Genomic DNA, 27,444 nt, shown 5'->3' with positions numbered 1-27,444 from the left:
TTTACAATTCATTTCCCAATTCATACACGTAGTAAAAGTTTTGCCAAAAAAGCATACATACATAACCAGAGTCTTGTTTCCCCTCTCCAGAAAGCAGCTAAGACAAGGTAGGCCAAAGGCTACAGAAAAAAAGCCATGAATGTCAAACAGCTTATACTGTACCAGGAGTCTAAGAATGTAAAACAAATCATACCTCACACGTTATTGGGAATGGAAGTTTCCATCTGCTTAAAGGAAAGTTTACCTTGGTTAGCTCTTTCTTCAAGATCTCACAGTATTTCAAATGTTTGGCTAAGACAAATTTGTAAGCCAAACATTCGGATTCATTGCAAAAGAGTAAAACGTGTTGTGAAGGTATCTGATCAGAAGTTGTCCTCTTTGTATGGTAAACTTTTTGAAAACAGTGTAAAATATTCAAATCCGTTTTACTATTTCTGTATTCCTTGGTATGTCAATTATAGCTATATATTACTTCTCATTGATGTGAAACAGTTAAGCAGCAAAAAAAGTTTTATGGAAGCAGTCATATGAAATGAAGGTTTCTTAATTTTCCTAGCTCATCCTCAAGGCATAAGACCATTGCATTAAATTAAACAAAATTCATGTTGCTCTTTTTATTTGCCAGCATGTGACAAATACTGAGCAAGTATGAGAAAAATAAGGTACGCCACACCAGTGCACTCAAAAAAACTGCCACATCAAAAGCTAGATGAAACTAAGAAAGTATGAACCTTGGCTGAATCTTCAGTCAGAAGCACAGTACCAAGGTGACTTGTCTGTTGCCTGCCAGCACTATCCATTGAGAGAAATGGACTGCTTTTGTATCAGAGGCTTTTATGGCAGCTCAAACCTATTGCAGAACAATGCAAACATACTAGCGAAGAGTCACATTCTCTATGGTTTTAAACCCAAAGGAGCAATGAAGCAGGCAAGATTTAAGGAAGCTGAAGCTTTAAGAATTGAGAAGTACATATCGCTAAAATAATCCTAGCACTTCCAAACTACAAAGAATGAATCAGAACAACTGCTATGCTTTATGGCTTTCAAGGATAAGTGTTTTATAGCTATGGATCTTTCATAACAAACGTTGCTGCAATACCTGGAGGTAGCGTCTCCACACTTTGTGCTTTGTCCTCCCCATCATTGCCACGCACGTCTTTCCTTTTGGGGTCGATATCATTTGGGTCCTCCTGAAAAAAGTACATAATCTTTAAAATAATCTCCTTAATGGATTTAAATTTTGCGTTTTCAAAGCAAAAAGCAATAACTAAGCTTTGTGGGTTTTAGCCTCATGAAGTGGTCCAAGAGAGCTAACTTTGGATTTTAAGAGAAAGGATGATTATTTCCTTCACTACTTGAAAAACATAATAAACAGAACAAAAATTTAAGACAGGCTTTTGCATTTAATTTATGAAGCAATTCTTACTTGGAAAAAAAAGATAATTGATTTAGAAGGAAATGTATTAGGAAAAATGAAATAATAAATTTATTAATTAAAAAAAAGCAAACTCAAAAAAGCAAAACTCAAATTAGCAAAGCAGGCAAAAAGATTAAACAAAACCTGAAGAAAGCCCTGCTCTAGCAAGGAACAGGCCAAATAGGAAAGTTATCTGAAAAAGAGAAGTCAGGTTATCCAGCAGCTATATCCACAGTGGCAGCTTTCTGATTGGAAAAAACCTTCCAAAATATCTGCAAGTTGCTATTTTCATATGTTTATTTCAGTGAAGCTTATCATGGGTTTCACATGCAATTCCGCTGCATTTGCGATTCCGGTAATATTGATAATACTTCTTTAGAGGGGAGGCAGGGGAACTGTTAGAAAGTTTCAGCTCCCACCCCCAATTTACAACATTGATTCTAAATCCGTAAATCTTACTTTCCTTTCAACAGAGGAAAACACTCTTCTATGCTGATTACCAAAAAACATACAAGACATCAAGCTCAAACTGGGTTCTTATCACATTGTGCATTTGGAAGAAGTGGAGAAGAGGGTAATTTAAAAAAAAAAACAAAAATTAGCAGCTGTATGCTGATTTGCACACTACATTTAGCCAACTGAGTTAAGTGCCACCAGATTCTGTTGTTCGCGCACACTTGCCAAAGGAAATTCTGTTGCCTTTTCTAAGTCAGCCCTGAAGAAGTCCCAGTTATAACATTGGTTTTATTTGCACAACCCCACTAAAGGAAACACCTTTATTGCATCACGTAAGAAGATGCAATACTATGCCTACACTAATAAATCAAGTGTGCCTAGAAACATTACCAGGCATTAAAGCCAAGCAGTGCAGAACGGTTCATGCCTCTTCTAGGAATCTGCCCGAGCCCCCAGAACAGGGTGATGGTGGACAAAGTGCACACTGTAAACTGTCTCTGCCACCCCAGCTCCTAAGCCATGGCTGGGAATTCTTTGGGTAGAATAGCAAGTAGCTGGAACTGGCTAAATTTGTGGTTGAAATGTTCCCCAACACGAATGATATAATTTCATTATGTCCCCAGGCATGTCTGAATTTTCTAATGTAAATTCAGCTTAAGTGTCTACATTAGGTAGGCACTAAGAGCTGGAAATAGGTTGGAAAAAAGGCTTTCTAAAATACTGAAATGCAAAACTGAATACTGATGCTTTTTTGTAATTGTTAATCATTTTCAGAGAAGAACAGCCATATAAACACTGAATCAGTTAAGAATGAAATGGTACAAATGCATGGTTTTCATAGAATTATGCATTGAGAATACCAGAGAGAGAATTTGTAGAGGTTCTTATACTACATTCACTATATGGTCCATGCTTTGGGTTATTGGGCCTTGTGAAGGTCAATAACTTTGCTTAAATAAAGATTAAAGTAATAAAAATAAATAAGTAAAAAACCAACAACAAAAAAAAACACATTTCAAGAAAATTATCAAGGCTTATGCTGGTGAGGGAAAGTATCATTCACTGTGCACTGAGTCCTACCAGCACACTGAAACAGAAACTTTGTGTGGTTCTGGAAAGTTATATTCCCTAGTTAGTTGGTTTTGTGCACCATGTTAAAGACCGCAAAGCTATGGAAACACTTAATAAGTGCAAGTATCAACCGTAGCTGGAAGAAAAATCTTCCCAGAATACTGTCAACTTTTGCAAAATTCCACCAAGCTCTTCGCTGTCCCAAATCACTGTAACGAGTCTGAAAAAACACCTATGTAAGTTGAAAAATAAATACAAAACATTCATTAAGCAACCAAAAATCGCATGGATTTCTCCCGTAGTTAAATAAAAACTGAGCACTTCCTCATTCTCTTTCCCTCCCCTTCCCTTTAAGTCTTTAGGGGAAAACTGTTTTCCCATTAATCGTTGTAGCTGAGGAGCATGTGCCATTAAGCATGATTATTTATAAAGTCCTTCCATTTTGTTTTTTTTTGTTGTTGTTGCTGTTGTTGTGTTTTCTTTTGTTTTTTTGTGTTTTGTTGGTTTTTTTTAATTAACACAAACTACCAAAGGCAAAGGTTAGAGATCTAATAGCTAAATGCCATTTTAAATTCTTGTAAATTTGAGGCTTCTAGGAAACTACTTGGGTACAGCCTTCAGACACTCGGAGTGGAGTCAAGCTGCCAGGATGAAAGTTTCCACTGCAGATTACTGGATGTTCAACTTGCCTCCTAGGACTCCCTATAAAACAGTGCAGTGATAGGAGAGTATGGGTTATTAACCTCAAACCTCTGTGCCCTAGCTTAGGGCATTGTGGTATTCTTCTGCAAAAGACGAGAAGGGGGGTTTGCCCCCCACTTTTAGGTGCAAACAATATGTTATATCCTTTATAGAGAAGTCAAGTGCACAAAAGAAGAAAGCAGACATTAAAGCCATAGATCTAAATACAACCAGTTTCTTTACAACTCTGACTGTAAATTGCTTCAGCATGTTAATTTGGTGCAATACACGAATGAACTATATGGTCAAATGACATTCCTATGTTGTCACCATCACAGGACAGAGCTGATTTTTCAGCTTGCCTGGAGTGAAATAAAATCCCAACTTCTAGTGTGATCTTCAAAAGCCACTTGCATTTGATGAGTAATCTTCTTGTTAGAAGATAACAATGCTTGCACCAATAGAAGTCAAGTCATACAAAAAGCTAAGCCCAAGGCAAGACTAAAAGCAACTGAAATAGTTTAAGAGGAGCTCTTTAATCATAAGAGCACAAGAGAGAGATTTAATGAATAAATATTAAAAAGAAAATGCTAATGCCTTTTCTATATTGAAATACTATTAGTACTTAATACTTTAAAATACTATTTTCCTGACATACTAAAAAAGCTGACAGTGTCAGGCTACAACCTAAATATGTAGATGCTGTAAATACACCTGGACAAGAATTTTGAGCTTAGTTAAAAAATAAGAAGGTAGCTGGCCAACTAGCATAGACACTAACCAAACATTAGATGCACATGGAACACCACTAGAGTAATCCATTTGTGGTGGTTCTTCATGCAGTTATTTTCTCAGGCCAGGAGATATATAGCAACATCAAAATAAGTACAGGCCAGCTATAATGCACATGTTGGAGGGATTTGGCATACATTAATTTTACACATCATGTCACTGTTTCGCATTATTTCCTGATTCAGTACCAGATGACACGCAAATAAACAAAATTGCAACCTTTCAACTCCATTCAGTGGGAAATCTTACAACAGTATTGTAGTAATATTTTAGATGTACCAAATGAACCCAAGTTAAACGTAATTTTTAAATTCAATTATCTAAATACCTTTGCTACTCCAAAAGCTCAGAAGTTAAGGTGATACACCTTTACTTATCAATTTGTGAAAACATTACTTGCAATCCATAACCACAATTCATTATGGTTAAATTGAATACATTTTGGCGGGTTTTAGGGGTTTTTTTAGGCTGATTAATCACTGAAGTGCAGCGACTTTTTCTTTCAGGATACTGTGAGCTCTCTCTATGCCTCAGAAAGCTTACATCAGTTTACAAACCTTGCTATTACCACTTTTCTTTCCCACTCAACTCACCCACTCCATTAAGACTACCCAGTAGATTGAATTTGAGATATGACAAAGATGCAGTGTGAAACTCCAGTTCTGAGAATCAGACTCGAAAAAATTGTTTCATGAAATGATTAGTTACACATTTGCAGCTGCTCTGACTGGTGAGGAGAAAGGAAGGATGATGTAGTACAAATGCAAAGCAAGATTCAAACACATTTTTACAGCATTTCTACACATCTACAAGACGATCATATTCAACAAGAAATTTAAGACTAGTGCCATTTTAGTTTAGAAAGCTGTAATTATACACAGACATACATTAGTGGATAATTTCATTACCATTACTTATATCTTCCAGATCACTTACACTTCTGGCTTTGGTATATTTGTTGGGATTAAATTAATGTTTTGTCAATTGTTATTTCACTTGTCACAAAAAAGATATTAAACTGGTCCAAGTCCCTAGGTATTACTGTTCTATAAAAACCACTTAAAACCACTACTGTTTTTCCTATTTCTGTCTTCCAATACTTTTTTTTCATTTAATTAAAGTTTCAGGTATCATGGATTTGACATTTAACTGCTATGTATTAGATCTCATTATAGCAGAGGTTTCTATGCTACACTGGCTTTCTATCAACAAAAGAACAACTTATGAACATGTAACATCACTAGATATATTAAGATATCACATGTTATACAAGTGTTGAGTCAACACAGACTTCAGCAAAGCTCTTGTGGTTGAAAACATCTTAAGTGGGAGCTGTGTGTGCCTCCAATACCAGCCATTCCTCTCACAGACAACCCAGATGCTGAACAACACACAACATTCAGGCACAGGAGATCGTTGGGAGCTATGACTGCATCACGTGCTACCTGGACAGCTGTTCACTGCCTCTTCCATGGAAATGGCAGCAAGACAGATGAACACATCTCACAGGCTAACTCACAGAGCTACCCAAGGGCTAAAGCCAGCCAGCTATCCTAGACACAGGTTAAACCAACTGCTTTGCTCACCACCATGTACCAGCACAACTTTTCAAAGAAATTCACACAGAATACAAAGCAGGGAATTACACAGAATAAAATAAAGTTCTACTTGCCTTGGTAGCACACACTCAGAATAATTGAGAAACATGGCTTCATGCAACAAAATACATGCTAACGCTTAATATCCATTTTGGTACTTGCTTTTAAGGTGTTGGCCAAGGGCCAACTGCAGGCAGATTTTCCTCTACTGATGATTTTCTAAGAGGAAACTGAATATTGGCAGCATCTTCAAAGAGCATCATTTGACCCAGCTGGCCTAATACAAGGCTTCGCTGCATCATGCAGTACAGATCAGTCAAATCAGTTGATGATTTTGGAAGGGGTACTCTCACTGCAGACCACACGCCTCTCAGCACTTCACATACTTCTGTTCAGATGACGTACTTGGGGCCAGATACACAGAAGAACTTTGATGTTACACAGAGCAGCATTTGGCATGGCAACAGTTTAATGCCTGCTACACTTTAGATCCCTAAACCAAGCACGAAGGCTCCTTACAGAGCTTAGTTACCCAAGAAAAGGGCTCAAAGCCGAGCAGAGTCAGACAGCTGCCTAAGCCACAGATGCACCCAAAGCCCAGTCGTCTTTGCTACTCCTGGCACTTAATATCTGCCCCTTTTTCCCCCCCCAATTCAGCTTACAATCTTTTAATTAGACATCACATTAGATGCTTATAGAATAGCTAAGCAGGCTCTGAAGCGCCAGCTCCTCCTAACACAGGAGGACCTTCAGCAGAGGACAGAGTCCAGCATGTTGGCTCTGCTTTCTGACCCAACACCCACTCACTGCCTTCCAAGAGGTCGTCAGAAACATGATTTCAAGTGTCTCTTGATGTAGTAAATGAATCCAGCTTTCCCACGTGCCAGGCAAACAATCTAGCAATTTAATGTAATTACATTACGGGGCACCCGTGTCTTCCCTTGTCAGCAAAAATGTTTTGTACGAAACTGAGATAAAGCGTGCTCTGAAAATGCCTAGAACGCTGCTTCTTACAGGCAACTCGAACAGGAAATAGCCCATAAGCAAATGCTGACTTCCTTTCATTGCCAACTTGCTTAGCATTAGTAAAATAGACATTTCCCAGTAAACCAAGAAGCAAAGCATAAATAAACAGAAAAAACACTGAAAATATACATACTTTGCAATACTTGATTACCACTGTTAGATGTAATGTCTCAAATTATCACAGCAAAGATGATTTAATTTTCATTCTTATTCCTTTGCTCAGTTTAAGTAAATTGCTGCCAAAGGTACATTCCTTTCATATGTTTGAATATTCAGAACAAAAATAGAAGCTTCCAGCAGGGGGGAACAAACACACACACCCCTCATGCATACAAGAAGGCAATTTTAAATTCTCAAAAAAAAAGGGGGAAAAAGTAATCAAGATTATACTTTGATGGCTCCATATATAGGAAACACGTTTAGATATACTCTCAGTGAACACACTCAAAACCTTTTGAAAATGCCGATTACTATAAGCTGTAGTGTCCAGACAAAATTAAATGCTTTAGTGCCCCACCTTCTCTGTATATTTTACTGTTACTGAGGGCAAAGTACATATTTTAGAGCTTACAGGCGCTATTTGAAGTACCAAAACAACTATAAAACCTGCCATTTTATAAACCCAGAATAGATTAGACAAAAATAATGCTTTATCTGAAGTTTCTGGTATACATGCATACGTATTCTCTGAGGAAGGTCTGATCCAGCTTTGCAGCAGAAGACGTATTTGTACAGCAAACGGGATCAACTGGTTCTGGTTCAACTTCATTTAAGATTTCTGGGCACAATAAACTTACTCAATTGACAAGAGCCAACAAGCAGCAGAAACTCCCAGGCAGGGCTATTCAGGCAGTAAGCTTTTAAGTACAGGTAAGCTGTCAAATACAAAGATTTGCATTTCAGTGTATTTTAGGGAACATTAAAATTTGAAGTTAACCTAAAAGTAACAGCATGACTTATCCCCTAAATCCTCACATTGGTTTAATATACACTGGGTTAATTGATTAGCCCGCAAGTGCTATGCAGTCTTAGACTGTATTTCAGTATTTTATAACAAATGACAAATTCTTCTGTAAGCATCTGACATCATATAACGTGATCCTAAAGGTATGAAAAACCCACAACACTCTTACAGCTCCATGAGAATTCAGGAATCCAGCTCCAGGTGACCTCTAATAAACCACGTTCCCTTTTGCCTAGAGATCTCATCCACTCTAGTAATAAGTGCCTAAACTAAGTGGTCAACCTTATGACCTACCAAGAAATCAGAAAACTAAACATTACTTGCCTTACAAAATTAGCAAGCTAGTATACCACCAGAAAGGGGAAACAAAAAGCCCCACAAAACCCACAAACCCAAAAAACTACAACACACCCTTCGTTTTCTTCAGCTGTACAGTGGAATAAAAGCTGTTGGAGCTGAAGTGGTCGTCAGACTGAGAGGACAGACAAGAAAGTGCAATAACACAGACCCTCGCTCAGATAAAGCTTGGGTGGATAAGAATGCATCTTCTTGCCAGAGGGTACTTCTAACAATATCAGCTAGCCCAAGTCTATCACACCTAAAGAAGCCCTATCAGCCAAGCAAAAATTTCTGCAGGGGCTACCACAGACAGAAGCTGGACCAGCACCCGCTGCGAAGTGCCCAAGGGCCAGAAAGCAAAAGAGAATCTCACTCCAGCTCACAGGAGAGACTGTCACCTCTCCACAGAAACAGCAGGAGCGAGGGGAAAGTCACATACACTAGAAAGAACCCAAATGCAATGGAAACACTGCAGAGGAGCCATTAGAAGGCTTTGCTGTTTTTTTCTAAGACAGGTTATTCAACCCTCAAGATTTATGAAGCTGCATAAATGTAAAAGGGAGAATCGCAGGAGGAAGGCGGGGGGGGAAAACAAAAGAGGAGAAACATATAAGGGTACTGGGACTGATGGAAAGGTAAACTCTCAAGTACACCAGTAACTTTGAAAGCAAGGAATAACCACCTCTAAGGATGGCAGCAGGGAGTCAGAAACAGTGTCCAGTATTTCCTGTTAAATTTATCATATCTCAAAAAAAAAACCCCTCATCTGTCTGCACTACCTGCCACAGGTTATGGTAATAAAACATCACAAAACATTTGCAATGATTATTCAAATTCAAGATAACATCTAAATCTAGTATTACTCAATTTTAGCTCCCAAAAGAAAAGACTGACGTAGACAAAATAAGACATTTCTTTCAATAGATAATTCACTTTTTTTTTTTTAAATAATGTTTAAAACAGCCGTCTATTCTGAAATTGTCAGTGCAGACACATAGTTTCATGATTTTATACGGTAAGTGCACACTCAGCAGCAATGGTGCTCACGATGCTCTTTTAGTTGCGCTCGATTGGGAAAAAATCCAAGAATAAACCAATCATAAATCATCACCAATCAAAAGGAGCTGAGTGATCTGATGTGTTATACATATGCCAGGAAAAAAACTTTAATAGCAAAAAAGAAGAGTCAGGAAGACGTCACAAAACTTTACCATTTGCAGCTTGTTAAAAGCATCTTACCTCCAGGGAGCATTTTGTCATCATGCCTCATGGGTCAAAAAGTGTGTTGAGGTATATACTCAGGCAGCAGCATTAATTTTAGCATGTATCTCATACCTGCTGCTTTTCCCAGACTTTATAATGTTGGCAAATAATATTTTCATTTTTTTTTGTTTGACTGTTTTAATTAATCAGTTTCTGGAACAAGACAGGGTAGAAAAAGTGATGACAGTTCCCCAAAAAGTAGGGTATGGCTTGATGCACAAACAGTATCTACCCACTATGCTTCTTTTGAAGTCCATAGCTCTTGGTTGAGAATTACTGTGTGTATTCATTTTCTTGCTTGAGTGCTTTCCAAGATGTGAAATCCGAACATTCAAGTAGCTTAATAGAAGTACACAGACTCCAATTCAGATCCAAGAGATACAGTGGGCAAGTTAGTCATTCAAAAAATTAACAAGATTAGACTAAACCCCTGTTTAACAATCCCAGTTAATTTTACTTACAGCAGATGAAAGATCCCACGGATCAACTAGTCCAGCAAGTGGAAGAAGCCAGAAGGACAATATAATCTTAAACTGCTGCAATGCTTTGCAAAGCAAGCATGTAGCTGGTGCCGCTTACCCTGACAAGTCAGCTGCTGTAAAGGCCAGCTGCTGCTGAAAGGGGCTGTTCACATTTCACCACGTCTCCATCCTGAGCTGCTGGACTGTCCCCTCTTCTCCCCTTATAGACACTGGTGTGGCAGATCAGGTGATCTGATTCATTCAGCTAACTTGACAGTGAGCTGGGGGCAAGGGGGTACGGATGTATGGATGTATTATTTCACTCCTTGGGGTTTTTTTTAAACCACAAGATCAACCACTAAATTATCTGAGGTATTTGATGCAAGGGAAGCAGCAGGCAGGGTAGCAGGGAAAAAAGTGCTGAACAACATGTTCCCACTACAAGTAAAGGATTACAAGTTTAGTTACAACATTAAACCACCCATCGCTCAAAACCACTACATATTTTTCTGCTTGAAAGAAGGCAATTACTCCAACAAATGCTCAGGCATGATTTAATGCCATCTCTTGTTAATTCTACAATATCAGAAGTGTCTGATGAATTAGCCTGCATTTCAAAGTCCTGTCCCTAATCCTCTTTGAATTCAACTCATCACTGCTTGCTCTTAGCTCTAAGACTGACTCTCTAAAGGAAAAAAAAAAAGCTTTTCCACTGGAGAGGGTAAAAAAAAAAAAGGCACAGAAAGCAAAGGGTGCGGTGCTTCGTTTTAATATTTATGCACATGAGAAAATCTTATGTTTTCTCAAAGTCCAGGAAACTGGAGTTAACTAACTGAAAGAAAAGCAAAGGATTGAATAAATAAGCAGAACTCAACTTAAAATGTATGCATACAATAAGTTAAGTATATTGAAGTATTCCAACTACCCAGGAATTTCCAATTCTCCATCTACATACTTGTGAAGGAAGCAGTAGGCAATCCCTCAGCTGCAGTACCAGAACCAGCTGGGGCAGAAGGGGATAATGGAAGGAAAAAACTCCCATGCCTTTACACACATCTTGAAGCACAGAGAGCAGAAAGGAAAAGCAATTAGAACTAAACCCTTTTCAGCTTAATTGTTTTATAAATATTTAAACCTGCAAATGTAACTGAGATCAAAAGGATATACATTTATCAGAAATGCAAGTATATGTAAAGGCAAAATTGCTGCAGCAGTCATGTCTGCAGTTTGTTAGCAAAGGGAACAAGGTGACTATTATAACAAAACAACATAGAAATAGAATCCAAGAGAGCTATCTTGGATGAGGAAAAAGAAAAAAAAAAAGAAAAACAGAAAAACAAGATACAGTTACCAGGTTGAGTGTTTTGCTGGATCAGATCTACAGGGTTATGATGCAATGAAGCAACACCACATTTTCCCAGCCCTAACAGAAGGTTATCACAGGCCTATAAGGAAACTGAGACAAGGGAATTAAAGTTGCTGTGTCTTCTTGGATCTTTTCTGTAGCATGCAAAAGAATTGCTTTGCTCTCTAAGAAAACAGGAAAACAAAAAGCAAGACTGACTTAAAATCTTAACCTTTTTAAAAAGGGGAAAAGGTTAATCTCCAGATTCAGAAACTGAGCCACTGAGAAACAAGGGAACTATTTCCTTCTACCTCTTTCAAGGAGGACATCTTTGAAGACAAACAAATGGACTAAGTCCCAGAAATCTGAAAAATTACTTAGTAACTCCTCTAACTAAATAATCTTATGACAAGCTTGCATTTGACAGATGACTTCTGCCTTCAATAACTCTCTGCATATTTTCCCTTCCATCCCAACATTAGGATTTATGGAAAAGTCTCTGCAGCTCTGGGCACATGACAGTACACACAGTATCACTATTTAGCACCAGTGTTTAACTGTAGATTCTTATTTTTAAAAAAAATCAAAATGAAAAATATTGTCCACAGCAAGTGCAAAGTTTTAGTACAGTCCAAAAATTCTGACAGTAAATGATATCTAGTAATGCATTCAAACATTAAAGGCTCCATAGTATGAAATCCACACAGATAACAGCCAGTAACATCTTTCACTTTTGCCAGACCTAGACAACATCGTTCATCTGAAATACTCTGGACTACTAAATCAAAGCTCAATCCCACAATGAAACGAATGCCTATCACAAACCAGAGAAGAGTGAAAGGCAGACCCCCGTATCAGGATGAAGAAATACTAATCACTATAGAGATAAGGGACATCTATACTTCCTTCAAATACTTCTTGCCAAATTTTAGTACTAAGATTTGTATCTGAAGTAGGCAATGCAGATCTTTGCATCTCTGCTCAACGCAGAACAAAACTATACAACGTTATACCTTTGAAAGACACCATTCTGCAATAAGGTATCAACTGGAAAAAAAAAGCTTGCTTTTTTTGTCTAAGGTTAACACCCAAACTGATGCTATTACAGGAAACCCATGTTAGAGCACTCTATTGGTAAAATTTCGACTATGCACAGACCCGCAGCTTCAAGGCAGGAAATTGGGCATTTCGCCTTGCTGCTATATGTTCTGCTCCCAGCACACAGTGCTGCTTTTCCTCCAAGCTCGCTTCATTAGTTTGACTGTACTTTCTGAGAAAGTACATTCCCTCAAGTTGGGATCCCGTTTGTTCGGTCCTGAGCAAATGCAGACAGTGAGGCGCAGAGGGAAGCAGCAGCTTTATGCAGCTAAATTTTATACCAAGAGTATAAATGGAGCCCTTTAGATATGATTTAGGTCCTTGAAGGTTTTGCACACAGATTTCCACTGTGTACCAGATAGATCTATGAGACCTGGGAGAAGATAACCTTCAGTTGTGAGACAAAGCTAACAATACACAAAGCTGTTCATAGGAAAACAAGTTTTTCAGGGCTGAGGAGAAGATGTTTAGAAAGGACTGGACAATTCACTGAAGCATCCCAGGAATTCTACACACTTGCAAGCAGCAAACTGGAAGGTGATTTCACACTACACAGGTACACTGGAGTTAATCTCATTCTAAAAAGAGGTGGGGAACCTCCTCCTGGATGTTAAGGCCTAGCAAGAAGAGGATGGGGGCTGAAGTCTGCTCAAGTTACGGCCTATTCACCTGCAGTCCCTCAGAGGAGAGGTCACCAACTGTGCACCCTTCGTGGAGATCTCACACAACCTCCACAAAGAGCCCTTATCATAGAAACTGACCTAAGAGGGGGAAAAGCCAGAACTGAAGGCTGATCCAAGCATGACAGCTAAACCAGGTGCAGCACAGAAAGCTTTTCTGCTGCTCTCAAACCTGCCAGTAAGGAAAAGTCTTGGAATTTAACAACTCAAAAGACTCTGACGGGAAAGATTACTCCAACTCAGATTCTACTTTAAGGCTGCCTAACTCATAAACTGTTAGAAACTTCTCAAAGTTGAAATTTAAATCCTTCTGCAGGATTCTATGAGCTACCATTTCCTAGAATTCATTCAAACAAGGTTTTTTTACTACCAAATTGGAAATGGAATATTAGCTTTAACATTGGAAAATGCCAAAAGATGAGGTAAAAGCAATCATCTGTTTTGGAAGTCATGAATGGTACATAAAAGATAAGAGCAAAACATTCACTCCTATCGTCTACTGTTTCCACAATACATACTATCCCACTATTTTCAACAGTGAGCTCTCTGCCTCCTCTCACTAGATATGCCCATATACTGACATTTAAGTCAGAAATCATCCCAAAGTGAGAAAACAAAAAAAAAAGGATTTGAGGAGAAAAAGTCCTTAAATTCACGTACATGCATGCATATATACATACATATGCACACACAAAAATATATACATACACGCACACACACACAGAGAAGTACCCTTTCACATTAGCAGCCAAAAGTGAACTCAAATTGCAGATTTTCTTTGTGGTAGAAAAATGGGGGCAAGCACGGGGTGGGAGACGAAGTGCACTTTCAAAAGAGCAACAGAAATCCTAATAAGTAATTTGAGCTACCACTAGAAGACAGAAAGAAAAAAAATTCATTGCTCTGGCAAGTGAGAGAAGAGTTGAAATCCTAATCACAGCACAACAGCAAATAACAAAATTAAGAGATACACCCCAAAAAGGAAAAAAAAAAAAATCTATGGAGAAACAACAAGATTTCACAAAACCTAAGGAAAACAATAGTAATAACAACTGTCTTGAACCCAAGCCACAGCAGCATTCTCAAATTTAGCTGGTAGAATAAAAGGGTATGTTCAGCTTCCTGAAAAACACAGTGTCAGGTGGATTAGAAAAGTCCTTAAAGATGAGAGAGTAAGGACTACATGATACTCAGGAAAGACAATGTATGTCTAGACAATAGAAGGCAGCTCCAAATCACAAATTAGCTCCAGTAAGAACATGGTTATCAGTCTGATACTTGTACTGACCGGCAGGCTTCATATTGAGAAAGATCACTGCACTGCTGTGAATATTTTAATTACTCAATGTGAACATACCAATTCATTCTTATGTTGGTGGTCAATCAAGCAAGATACAGTCAGGTAATGCAGTAAGTATCTAACACTACAAATAATTTTTTAAAAAATAGCACAACTCATGAACATAAAAAGTTTATATTTCATTAATAGGATATTACTTCTTATTTCTCATCATTTTTCATTTCATTTTCTGTAACAGTCAAAACAGTAGCAGAACTGACAGAATGAAATAGCTGATGTGGTAGGAAAGGAGTGAGAATTATTTCAGTATTGGCTATTCCACAAAATACTCAGGAAAAAATATATTATTTGAGACAGCGACATTTTCTTTCCTTGCATCAGTCTGAAAAATAAGGGTTTTATTTATGCCCTCGCATACACTGCAGATGTGGTCCTCAGTTTTGCACAGTAACACCACTTCACACCTGAAATCTGACTCATCTACTCTTTTCCAATTGTTACCCAACTAGAACATCATCTCTACAGGGCAGCAACCCTCCTTCTGGCTGAAAAGGCGATCACTGTCTTTAAATCAGTCTCACACTCCATTATGAAGTGCCACTGTGTTGACTAAATTTATCAGAGCCACCTCATCACACAAAAACATAACTTTCAACACTGGACTGTGCAATCAGATCACTATGGCTGTACTTTCCACTGTTACCAATTGCAGAGACTGTTTAATCTCTCTCTTATACAGAATCTCATTTTATGTAGAACTTTAAGCAGGCTCATCCTTTACAAACACATAAAACAGATGTCCAGCCCCAGCAGGTCAGACAACAGGGGAATGAAGGGAACAAGTAGTAACGTGAGATACTACATGTAGATATCAAGACAGTTGCATCATCAGCTTTTTAAACTACTTCCTTCATCATTGTTCTTTCAAATAATCTGTAATTCCTCATTACAATGAAGCATTAGAAGTGTCAAGCTTCATCAGCCAGTCCTTTCACTTCAAGGCTGAATGATAATATTTCTGAGAGCAACAGGTTATAGCTGTAGACAACCAGTATCTGACGTTTGAAAGCTAGATCCTCTAAGGCAAAACAAAACACAAAAACCCCACACTCAAACAAAAACAACTTCTCTGGATATTTCTTAAGTCCTAGAACAGTTTGTTTCACCTAAAAGATTTAGAGGAGTGAATAAGAAACAAGTTGTTTATCAAACTTGGAGAGATTCAAACTACATGAGTCAGGAGTTCTCAGACACTGTCTTATCTTCCTAATGACTTGTTTTGAATAGTGTGGATAAATAAACCAGGTATAGTCAACTGCCTTCAATTTTTAGACCAGTCACCCTATCCAAAAGTTAGGGCAACCAGATTTTTAAAAACCCACACATTACTCCAATTTCTTACCCCTTTTTGTTTGTATTTTGGAAAAAAGCACCAAAATATTGAGCCACAGCATACAAGTGAAACTGAACTTCAGAGAGGTAGTACTTAGCACAGCCATACTTCTCACTTACACAGACCAATAATTCAAAAGCTATTTCTAGACTAAGGAGTAAATATGATATGTCAAATTCCTCAAATCCTGACTCACGTAGCCATATTAATAGTTGAGTTGCAGCCTAAATGCAGCTTTACCATCATTTTTCAGACTTCAGTAAGACTGGAATAGATAACAGAACAACGCAAGCAGCAGCACTTATAAACTAAAGCCATGAAAAATTAGACTTTGTAATCTTAAGTCCCAAGGAGTTACAAATATCCCAATTCACAATACAGCCGTTCCTTCAGGGACATAATAATCTGATCTGTCCTTATCTACTACATTGTCTAGTTTCAAAGAACTTGACAAAGATGAAATGCTGAAGTTCATTTTCACTTGAACAATAGATTCAAAAGCTGGAGGAGGAAGAATAAGGAAGGAAAGAAATGGGACAGTCCATTAAAAAAGACCTCTGGGGCAGGAGGAAGACTAAAAAATACCGACACACATAGATGCAAAAAAACTCCTAGAGAAAACAAAGGAAAACTTCAGAACCACAAACCAAGTATTTCTTTGACACTTAATTCTCACTACTGGATACGTATGTTTCAGATAACAGCAACTTTAGAAGGTTTATTATTAAAAACATAGACCACTTGAAAACTCATTTATTCTGCACTTGCAGGAAAACACAGATAAAGACAGAGACATAGATTAGGTCACCTGCTCTTAAAGTGTGTGCTGTTCTGTTGATGGATATTATTCACATGTTGAGATTGAAGTTGAAAAAATGAAGTGCTAAAGAAAATTCTGAAAGATAAAACCCCCTAAATTTACACAAGCACTAAAAGCAACAGTCACAAATAATTTAAAAGGGCAAAGGAGGGGGGACGCATGTGAAATTCTCTAGCTACTGAATGCTACCTTCCAAAAAGCCAAGTATCTGCTGCTTTTTGCTAGCCCTGAGCAATATTGCTTGGTGACTCCAACCTTTTCCACCCTTTTCCTTTTCACTTATGCACTCCCACTTCTTTCCTCTAAAAGGATGAATCAGTCCCTAAAACTGGAGTTGAATTCTTTGATGCTCAAACTGATCAGGTGCCACTGAATCAAGCCACAACACAAACAGGAGCAAGTTACAGCAGTGGTTTCTTACATCACTTTTGAAAGCCACCAGCTCTACTTCTTCAACCTAACAACAAAACCTGTTCTGATCCTGTATTTCACAAAGCTGTCCCTTTCCCTTTCTCCAAACATTTTTTACTGCTGGCATTATAAAAAGGAATTGCTTACCGTCAGCATTAGCGGCACCTGAAAAACTTATGTATTATAATTTGGGATGGCCATACTTGGTTCTAGAACAGTGCTAAACACTGTTTACATATTTTCATAGAATCATAAAATCGTTTTGGTTGGAAAAGACCTTTAAGATCATTCTGCTACTGCTTTAAAGCCACGCGCCCAGCATCCACCATTTTTACAGTTTCTTGGGCTTGTGACTGCTTTACCACCAGCACTTAAAGCAAAACACTCAAAACCCTATTGTCAGCTCCATACCCAATGCTAACCACTTGTTGCAACGGCACATACTTAGAAATAATACTGAGATTATATAAAGGTAGTCTCTAAATTTTCTTATACAGGGAGAAATGCAACTGGGCAGGAGTTTCCCGTCATAAACACCATAATGTAAGTTGGTTTGGAATATTTGTTGCACAAAATTGTTATTGGGTTTATTCCTTTATCAGCTGCTTTCACTACTACCAAAGGAGTTCTCTTTTTTTTGGCCAGAGTTACTGAAAACAACAACTGCCCCATTGCTAAAGATGAGATAGGTGAATTATAGACGTAAGTGGGAATTTAGAATTTTAGAATCATATTTAAGTAGGTGAAAACCAATAGAATATTGAATATTTGTTAAAAATCATGACCTACCATGGAAGCAATAGGTTTTCTGTTAAGGAACACCTTTATAAGTAAATTGTTTAATCAAGCTATTAGTTTAAATGCTTTTTAGATATAATAATAAGAATATCTTATTAAACACATGACTACAAACAACAACTTTGAGAATAATCTTGGTTCATTGCTTGGTTACAGTAAGCCTGAAGCAGCGCACACAGACAGGTTTATGGATTAGTTTTGGACACAAAATCTTATATTTATGAAATCAACGTACTCGAGGCAAAGATCAGCTTACACAGAAACTCGTACGCTGCAGTTTACACTTCGCTTTAATAGAAGGTATTGATTCTGTCTTAAGCATCAGTTTATTCCACTGACTACAAACCACTGCTGTTTGTTAGCATCACTGAAGAGAAACAAGGCGATTCAATTTTTAGATTTTCAAATATCCTTTTGCACTGTTTTTCAGAAACGTTTGAATTAATGGTAAAATTGTATTTATGGAATAGCAAGATACCTTTGACATCACTGCAAGCAAAAAGCAAAGTAGATTTCTTAAGCCTAGGATACAAAGTCTTATGGCAATCATTCAAGACTTGTCTAGTGAATTTAGTATTCTGAAACAGTTCACTGGCAACCACACTTTAAGCCTTGGGATTAGCAAGCAGCACCTTGTATTTCTTAGTGTCCCTTTACACAGGGATGAACCAATGCCTGTATCTTCTCACATTAAACACTTTCAAGTTGAAGTAGTACATTTTTCCACTCCTGTTTAATTTAGATTTCTTAGCCCAGTTTTCCTACATGTTAGCGGATTTTTACTACCATCCTGCATTCCACTAGCTTTCTGGATTAAAAAGGTTTTTTGATACATTTTTTAAATCCACTTTTCTATATGGAGTGATTTAAAATAAGAGAGAGAGAGACTGCCCCCATAACAGTTTTTATTTCACATGCTTATTCTTCCCGTCCTCCTCCCCACAGTACCTCTCAAACAGTTTACATACCTGATGGCAATTCTCAGGGATAATTTGTGGAACACCTACCCCCACCACTGAAAACAACCACCTCATATTGAATCTCTCTACCATATCAAGGAGGGTGAGCATATAGGGCAGAGGAATTAATACAAAAGGTGATCTAGAGAACATAACCTATCAGCCCTCAGCTGTGATATCAGGAGGACTCTCTTCCAAATAAAAGATAATGCTTCTCACTTTTTAACCATATTAGTCCTTTGTATCTACCTGGATCTGTCCAGGTTAAATTCCAGGAAACTCTGTAGCGAGAGCAGAGATAAAGGAATTTGAGGAAAAATGCAGAATCTGCAGAACCGACACACACAGAGTCAAGAGATTTTTCAGAGGAAAGGGGCTCGTCTAGAAGTCTCTAGAGGGGAGGAAAGGGGAAAAAAGAATATAATATACTGTTTACTCATAAAACCCGAACACGTGCATCTAAGGACAAAAAAAAAAGCTGTGTACTCAGGTTTAATTATGGAAAAGCATCTTGGGTTTACTTCTACATTAAACCCTTGGAAGGCAGCAGAGATCATAAGGAATGGTTCTCCAAAATAAAAAGAAGGCTAGAGCTCTGCACCAGCAGGATCAAGAAAAAACAAACCTGCTCTGAAGTCCAAAATGAATCCTAATCATGAATATCTACAAACTGTATAACAGTATGAATAATACATATTCCAGATGATAGAAAGAAAATATTTGTTCTCTTAATGAAATCATTCCTTTGGAGATGAAATAAAATACTGGTTATTTTTACTTAACTTTGAGTTCTTACATTTTCATCCCCTTAAAAGGAGAACTGCATCCCTGATTACAATGGATTTTCTTGGAGGAGATCAGTATGAGCTGCAGGTCTCTGAACTTTCTAGAAACTATACTGAAATCTTGTAACCTGTTGAAGAAAATAATGTCTTCATTGCCAGCCAAACACTAAAAGCATGCATTTCTGTAGCTAGGGTAAAAAAATACAGTGTAGGAAGCACAAAAGACACAAAGTGTCAGGGAACCCAAATGAGAGAGCTACTGAAAGAACAATACCAGCTTCCTTCTCCACAATACTGATAAACTGGACATGTCTGGCTTTCAGTGAAGGACTAGATTAAAATTAGTCTTCCCTGCTCTTGCACCAGACCTTTTTGCAGTTTGCATTCTTAATCTGCTTTCTACTTTGGTTCAGCACACAGAATGATGTGTTACACAGGCACATTGGCAATATGTTTAGTTACAGCTGAAAAACAGTTCAAAAAACCCTTAAAACTTATTTCTAATGAGCTTCAGATATCTAGTTCTGAATATACAGAAAAGCAAACCTGCTTCTGTCATACGCACAATGCTACCAAAAGATTAGCTTGTTCAAATAGTGATTGACTCAACTAGCAAGAACAAGATAAAGGCAAAGGAGCAGAGCTGGCAGACACAGAAGAGCGAGTCTGTCCAGGAGCTCTTCATCAGGGCTCCGCAGAACAAAGAACAAAGAAGAGCTCTGCCTTGATGGATAGAGCTCTTCTAGTAGTGACTCAAAACTATTAGAGAATACTTTCAAGCAGAGTTTCTCCTGCCTTCCATCTAGATACCTATTAATCTCTTACCGAGTGACAACAGAGCACCACTTTTCAGCTTTCAGTTTAGTTTTCCACTAAACGCAGGCTCAGGCACCTCCAAGCAACCATGACACTACACTTTGGAGTCCAAGCTGCGCACATATGTTAGCTATGACCCAGGTGAAAGTTGTGAAGGTCGAGAGTGTGCAAGTACTAACATGGGAACCCAGACACTCAGCAAAAGTCTGCTCTGCTAGACAATTACACCAGTTCTCTTCACGTGGCAGAGCTAGCACACCCGAGCGCACACAGCAGCAAAAATGTTACAGCGTACATGGATAATGTATTGGAAGGACATGGACCAGCCAAGGTAGCAGGTCGTGAGCACAGCCGTCTTTACTGCTCAGAGAGCTTAGAAGTAAAGGAGTTTGTGCCCTGGGAAGCTCTGCTCTCTTCCTCTCCAGCCACTGGAAGAACTACTAGGTTTCATGTATTAGACTGACCCAGAAGATGGATGTGCAAAACATTTTTAAAAGTACATAAGTAAATTCAATTTTCTGGTAGTAAATTCACTTTCATTCTGTGTGTGATTTTAGTGATCCCTGCTGAATCTAAAGAAGGGATGTTTCTCAACAGAACGTTATTCTCTACACAAAAATTGCCCTGAATTTAAATTTTTTTTAAAAAAGCTTTCATGCACACAAGAACAATGGAAATCGAAAGGGTGGGCAAAACCAAGCCACAGTACATATTTAACACTTACAAAAGGTACAAAACCTCAAAATATGTCATTTGTCCTACTCATTTTCCAGGTGCCTACCACTTACAGGTAAAGTTTCAAACAGGTCTTCCTTGTAAGAGCAGGAAGTACTGAACTTTTGTAACAAAACAAGAATCCACTGGAAACAAACTAGACTTCCATCATGAGATTTCTGCTTAAAAGTAAAAACAGGTTCCATCTCAGAAGCCTACCTTTCCAGAAGCTAACACTGGCTATTAGAAATGATTCTTAATTGTTCTACAGCCCCTTACACAGCAATATTGACTAATACGACAAAAAAAAAAAAAAAAAAAAAAAAAAGAGATTTCTGTTTTTTCCAATCGGTCCCTCATGGTACTTTGATAAAGCCAAATACCACAGCATGTGCACAGAAAGTCCCTGAAAAAATTATTAGATGAACAGCTTTTTTGTTGCACAGCTAGCAAACTGTATGGAAACATATTCCTTTCATAGGAAAAAATTACAAGGGAGAGAACAGAAAATGAAATAGCTTTTCTGGCAGTCAATAGTTCTCCTATCCTAGAAAAACATACCGCATGTCATCCATCGTGAGAAATGTATTAATAAAGAAATGAAAAGTCTAGAATCCTCAGGCTGCCAAGTTTCATTGCAGCACAAGAAAACCAAGTTTGGCTTCCTCTTAACTCCTACTCATGATCTTATCAAGTTCTTGTATTAGTCTTCCAATGACTCACATCAAAATAAACAAATCTTCATCTTTTCAATGATTTTTAATTAAATGACTACTGATAAGATTTACACAGATGTAAACAAGAAGAAAAAGTGCTTTATCAAAATAAGATAGGGAAAATGCAAGAAACATTCTAACCCTAAAGTTTCTGTGTGAGTGCTTATCTGTGGGTTGACAACATTCCTGTTCTGAATAATACTCTATTTAAATTAAGATTTATTAGAAGTACACTAGATATACTTCTTGGTCTACCAATTAAGGCATTGCTTGCTAAGACAACTCTGGTTTACAGATGATTGAAGAATAACTTGGCAAAACTGTCAGAGTTGTCTAATTTACTACATAAAAATATTACTTAGTAACATTCCTTTCCGTCTTGAGAAGTGACTTCAAAGAAAAGGATTTTCAAGTTTTGCTTTTAAACCCTTGAAGGAATGCATACTGTAGATATTATTCCACCTAAAAGATAAAGCTAATAGAATATTACAGACTTGTCCAATGTACAGCAACCGCTAGCTTTTCACTGCAGTTAATACACTCTAGCCCATCCACTTCGTCAGCACTGCATCAAGGATTCAAGCATTTCTTTACAAAGTGTTCCCAACATTGAAGTCTCTACACACACACTTTAATATTACATTGAGAGTGTTCCCTGATTTTTTTTTAAAAAAGAAAAACAGATACTCTTGACATTAATTTTAAGACTTCAGGATGAACGCACGACAGCCATGTACTGCACATGATTCATATCTTTCCTAGGCATTAATTGAAGAGCAAGAGCTGAACTAAATGGTTAGGCCAATCTGCCAGCACAAACAAGAACTTGAGTAAATGGTAGTTTTCCTCTTCATTCAAAAGGCAATGTTTTGGGCAGAATTCACTTCAGTGCCTCCACAATGACCCGCAGAAGAACTATCCCCAGAGTTTACAGCTCCCTGCTTGGCTACGGGCCACCCCCTGCACCACGCAGAAGTTGGCAATAGGCGCCTGCTCAGAGCTGCCAGCTCAACCGCACGCTCTGCTAGGAAACCATTACTCTGTGAACTCATACAAGCCTATGGGAGAGAGCAAATGATAACCAATTATTCCTTAAAAATAACTTTAAATGCAACAAGTACTGCGGACTACATTGCTCTTCTCCAGCTATATTTTCTACCACTAATTTACTACTGTCAGGAGGAGCATGAGCTTTTGCTCCTCTGCTACACTTAGCCTCCTCAAATCTATTATGTGCAGTTTTGATGACATTTAACTCTTTCAACAGAGAAGTGTCTGGACATGCCTGCCCCACTTATATTTGCTGCGTACCTAGTCCCCCTCTTGTGAGGCTATTCATGACTAATACAGTTTTAGCCTGATCTCTGATCATGTCATCAGCCACATCAGCAATAAATCATGGAATCATAGAAAAATTATTTGTTAGAAAATGTACTCCTTAGTTGCAATCATTGCAACTGAATAAACGTGCCACAAAAACAGGCAACCCTTCACTTCCCTAGTGATGGCCTACAGACTCACCTGTTGATGTACAGAAGTTAAAAATATCTAACTAAATAGCACAAAAAGCAGAAGACAGACTAACGGCCAGTTCTGCAGATCCATCTTGCTCTGTACAGTGCGCATTTTCGCACAGGGCTGTGGTCTTACCTCAAATAAGCAGTGAAGTACCACATCAACAGATGAAATTTTATATTTTTCTCCGGGGAGACCTTCTAGCAGCTTTCCAGTATCTGAAGGGGAACTACAAGAAAGCGTGAGAGGGACTTTTTGCAAGGGCATGTAGTGACAGGACGAGGCGGAATGGTTTTAAACTGAAAGAGGGTAGATTTAGATGAGATATTAGGAAGAAATTCTTTACTGTGAGGGTGGTGAGACACTGGAACAGGCTGCCCAGAGAAGCTGTGGATGCCCCTTCCCTGGCAGTGTTCAAGCCCAGGTTGGATGGGGCTTTGAGCAACCTGGTGTAGTGGAAAGGTGTCCCTGCCTGTGGCAGGGGGGTTGGAACTAGATGATCTTTAAGGTCCCTTCCAACCCAAACCATTTTATGATTCTATGATTCTTGTATTGCTAAAGAGTCTAAATCACATCTAAGGAATTAATTGGGCCCTAAGCTCTACAGAATACTTAAACACAAAGCTACTTTGCTAGTTTTCCAGTTAGATTCACAGGCAGCCTTATTGTCATTTTTAATGGGGAAACTATCCCAGAATGAGTGTGTGATAACAAAGGCAAGTCCGTTTGTCAAACTTCCAAAATTATGATTTTGGAAACAAATAGACATGTGCAATTTAATTTGATTTCACTTAGCAAGTGCTGAAAGCCAAACAACGTGATACTATTTAGTTCATGTTGACAACAAAAGGAAATTCCCAGTTACTCTAAGGTTTACTTTTCTGAAGCCAACATTTCCTAATAAAGGCAGAATTTCTGCACTTACACAGAAATACTTGATTGAAAGATTAAAACTCTGCAGAATTAAGTTTCTGTAAATTTAGAGAAAGGTATTACAAAGATAAAAACTTTGCATTACTGTACTTCATTTACTACTTTAATAGCTGTACAGCACTTTTAGAAGACAAAAGTCACTGTTTCATGCGACTATTAGTTCCCTGCAGTAACTAATGATTTGAGAAGGCAGGACGAGTTAGCCTCATTTTCAGTTACCTTGATTACAAGAAATGCTGTAGCATTAAAAGACAGAGCACTGTGCTACATATTGCTATATATGCAATACTTTCAAGGAAAGGAAGAACTCAGATAACAGTCAAGATAGCTAGCAGGTCTTCAGATAAGAGAAAGATAAAATTAAAAATTCAGTTAAGAACCTTTTCAATATTACACAGATGGTAACAAAAAAGTCAACCAGAAGTCAATTGAGACAGCTCCTTCTCATCTGAAACAAGCAATCCTCCCTAAACCCCTGCCTGCCTTCCCTCCCCACCAACAGTCTATCTGTACAAAAACGGAGAGTCCTAATCAAACTTTTTGACTGAGATTCAGTAAGAAGTTTGAAGCTTGAAAAGATTAACTATTTGGCTTACTGCATCATACAAAACACATATCAAGTTAGATGAAACTTAATTAAAAAGCCCAAGGAATAAAGCTTTAGGGATTTGCTACAGCTGGGCTCTTGATGAAGAGAAGTAATTTACGAAGGATGCAGAACTAAAGACAGAGCTGTAACAATTATTCTACTTTAAAACTATGAGCTATACTGACAATAATTTGGGAGAAAGTAAAGAAATCAAAGCAACTCTGGCATATAGTTACACAAAAATACACACAAAAATATCAGTGAATGACCTTCATCAGTGCCATAAAAAGATAAGATACCCAAACCTTGACAGTTAGAGGAAGAAAAAAAAAATATATATATACATATATATTAGACCTATTTGGTATAATTTTAAGATAAACTTTTTAGATAAGAGGCATTCCAAACCCTACTCTGCAAGAAGATGAGAAGTAATTTATCATGTAAAAGCAGGTCCTTAGCATAAAACTCCTTTCAGAGACACGTGTTGTTAAAAGCCTGTCATCATTAATTGGTAAAGGGATTTTGAGCACTTAAGATCCACCTAATTGCTGAAGCAATAGTGAAGATTAGTGCTATGATATTTCTAGTAACTTTCAGTTCTGCAGAGTTGCTTTGGGGAAAACTTGATCTCTGTGGTGCCTTCAGAGTAATTCAAAATCATCATGACTATGAGGAACAGAAGAAAAATCAGACAATACCATGGATCCTTAGAAGGCATGGTGTCAGTATAAATACGTTGCGAATTAACCATGGAGATTTATAAGCAGGCATATAAAAGTTAGACATAAGTTTTCAGTCCAGAAATGCTGAGCAGCAGTTTCATAGACTTTTAAATCCAGGAAGATGTTTAAAGCATCCAGCACCTACAAAGGTACAGAATACCTTAAATGAATAATTATCATGCTTCTACAAAGGAGGTCTTGAGAGCCACGGGAATATTACAATCCTTGCCATAGCTTTCAGTACAGATCAAAAAGAAACTCCTGAGATACAACTTCCTTTCTCCTGCAGGCACAAATGAAGAAAGTTGCATGCAAAAGGGTATTTCCTTCTTTGCAGAGATGTTTCTTGAAATGCATGTAAGAAGCTAACTAGAATTCCCAGCGAGACATTTTATGCCAGCTAACCGAGCCCCCCTGAGTCTTCAAAAGTAACCACATTCCTTTCCTGTTTAAGCTAAGGAAGGAAGCTTTGTCTTAATTTATCAGTCATGCTCTGAACAAATGTTTTCATAACCAGGAATCCAAACCACTGCAGGTTTCACAGCTTCAAAAAGAAACAAACTTCAAAAGATATCTTTAACACTATTCCCAACAACTTTCAATGAAAGAACAGCAAGAAGCGAGATACAGTAGTTTTGCTAAGTGAAGTCTGGCTCAAAAGAACATCTTAAAAGTTGACCCAAAAAAATTTTGCTTGCAAAATGGCACTCTGCCCTAAAAGTTTTCCTTAAGTTTTTAAAATGAGAGAACAAGGGTAAAACATCAAGTTTTGGTGGTCTCAGATTTGTCAAAGGACATAGACTATGAATTGCCACACCTTAGTAGAAGGTATAAGTGAAGTAAAGAACAAAACTCTTAAAAATAGCACACCTTCACATTAAGGAGCAGAAAACATTTTTCTTCACTAAACTGTAAAGGAAGAAGACATTCCTCCCCTCACTGAACTGATAGACTGTGTGCATCTTTTCTCCTAACTATCTGATAATCTGAACTGTCAAACTGTGCGTTAGTGGGTCTGCTTAGCCTGGAACACTATTTACACAGACACAGTAGGAATATGCTCACGTTTCTCACACATTTAATTTGTGAAAGTTTCTTTCCATCCATAAAAATCTGACAATCATTGGAAGTCACATTTCTCATTATTCAGCTTGCCTAAATTCACTTTCAAAAACACCATTTTGCAGCTGACATGCTTAAAAAAAAAATATAACTTCTTTAGAGCATCATGGAAGTGCCATCCACATTAGTTCAAAAAAGTATATTCACACAAAGTTATGATCAGGAAGACCTGTATATAATTTGTGGGAAATGAAGTATGAAAGGGTAACAACATAAGGAACTAACACAAGGAATATTAGGCATTATGAGTGTTTGCATTTCAATATTTAATAACCTTCAGGAGATATATAATTTCTGTGGCAGTTTCCAAGTACTCAGACAAATTAAGGACAGGCAAAAGACAATGTAATAACTGAGTTTTAGACAAAAAAAAAAGAATCACATATAAACAAAGAGATTTCCATTTCTGCTGATTTTTCATATTAATTTGCACTGTTGACCATTTTCTTCCTACTATTATTATCAAAGAACTTCAAATAGCTCTAGAAATTTATTTCCTATGGATCTTACTCTTCAAAGAAATTTAGAAGGTACAGAACAAGCCTTTAGCAATAAGCATTTAAACAAGTAAGCACATCTCTAACAGAGTCATTTTCAGCTAGGGCTACTGTCTAGATCATACTGTATTTCCTCTAAACTTCTTTCTAAAATAGCAGC

General features: G+C 37.7%; 1 protein-coding gene across 1 annotated transcript in view; it reads right to left on the bottom strand.

The window, feature by feature from the left end:
* GALNT2 (polypeptide N-acetylgalactosaminyltransferase 2) overlaps positions 1–27,444 on the bottom strand; it is a 96,237-nt gene that overhangs the window by 42,626 nt on the left and 26,167 nt on the right. The window contains exon 2 of the mRNA XM_068397735.1: positions 1,100–1,190. Coding sequence (XP_068253836.1) covers positions 1,100–1,190 — 91 coding nt within the window. The remainder of the gene's footprint in view (positions 1–1,099; positions 1,191–27,444) is intronic.

Source organism: Nyctibius grandis, chromosome 1, assembly GCF_013368605.1.
Source record: "Nyctibius grandis isolate bNycGra1 chromosome 1, bNycGra1.pri, whole genome shotgun sequence".
Taxonomy (NCBI): domain Eukaryota; kingdom Metazoa; phylum Chordata; class Aves; order Nyctibiiformes; family Nyctibiidae; genus Nyctibius; species Nyctibius grandis.
This window is presented reverse-complemented; position numbering and strand designations above follow the sequence as displayed.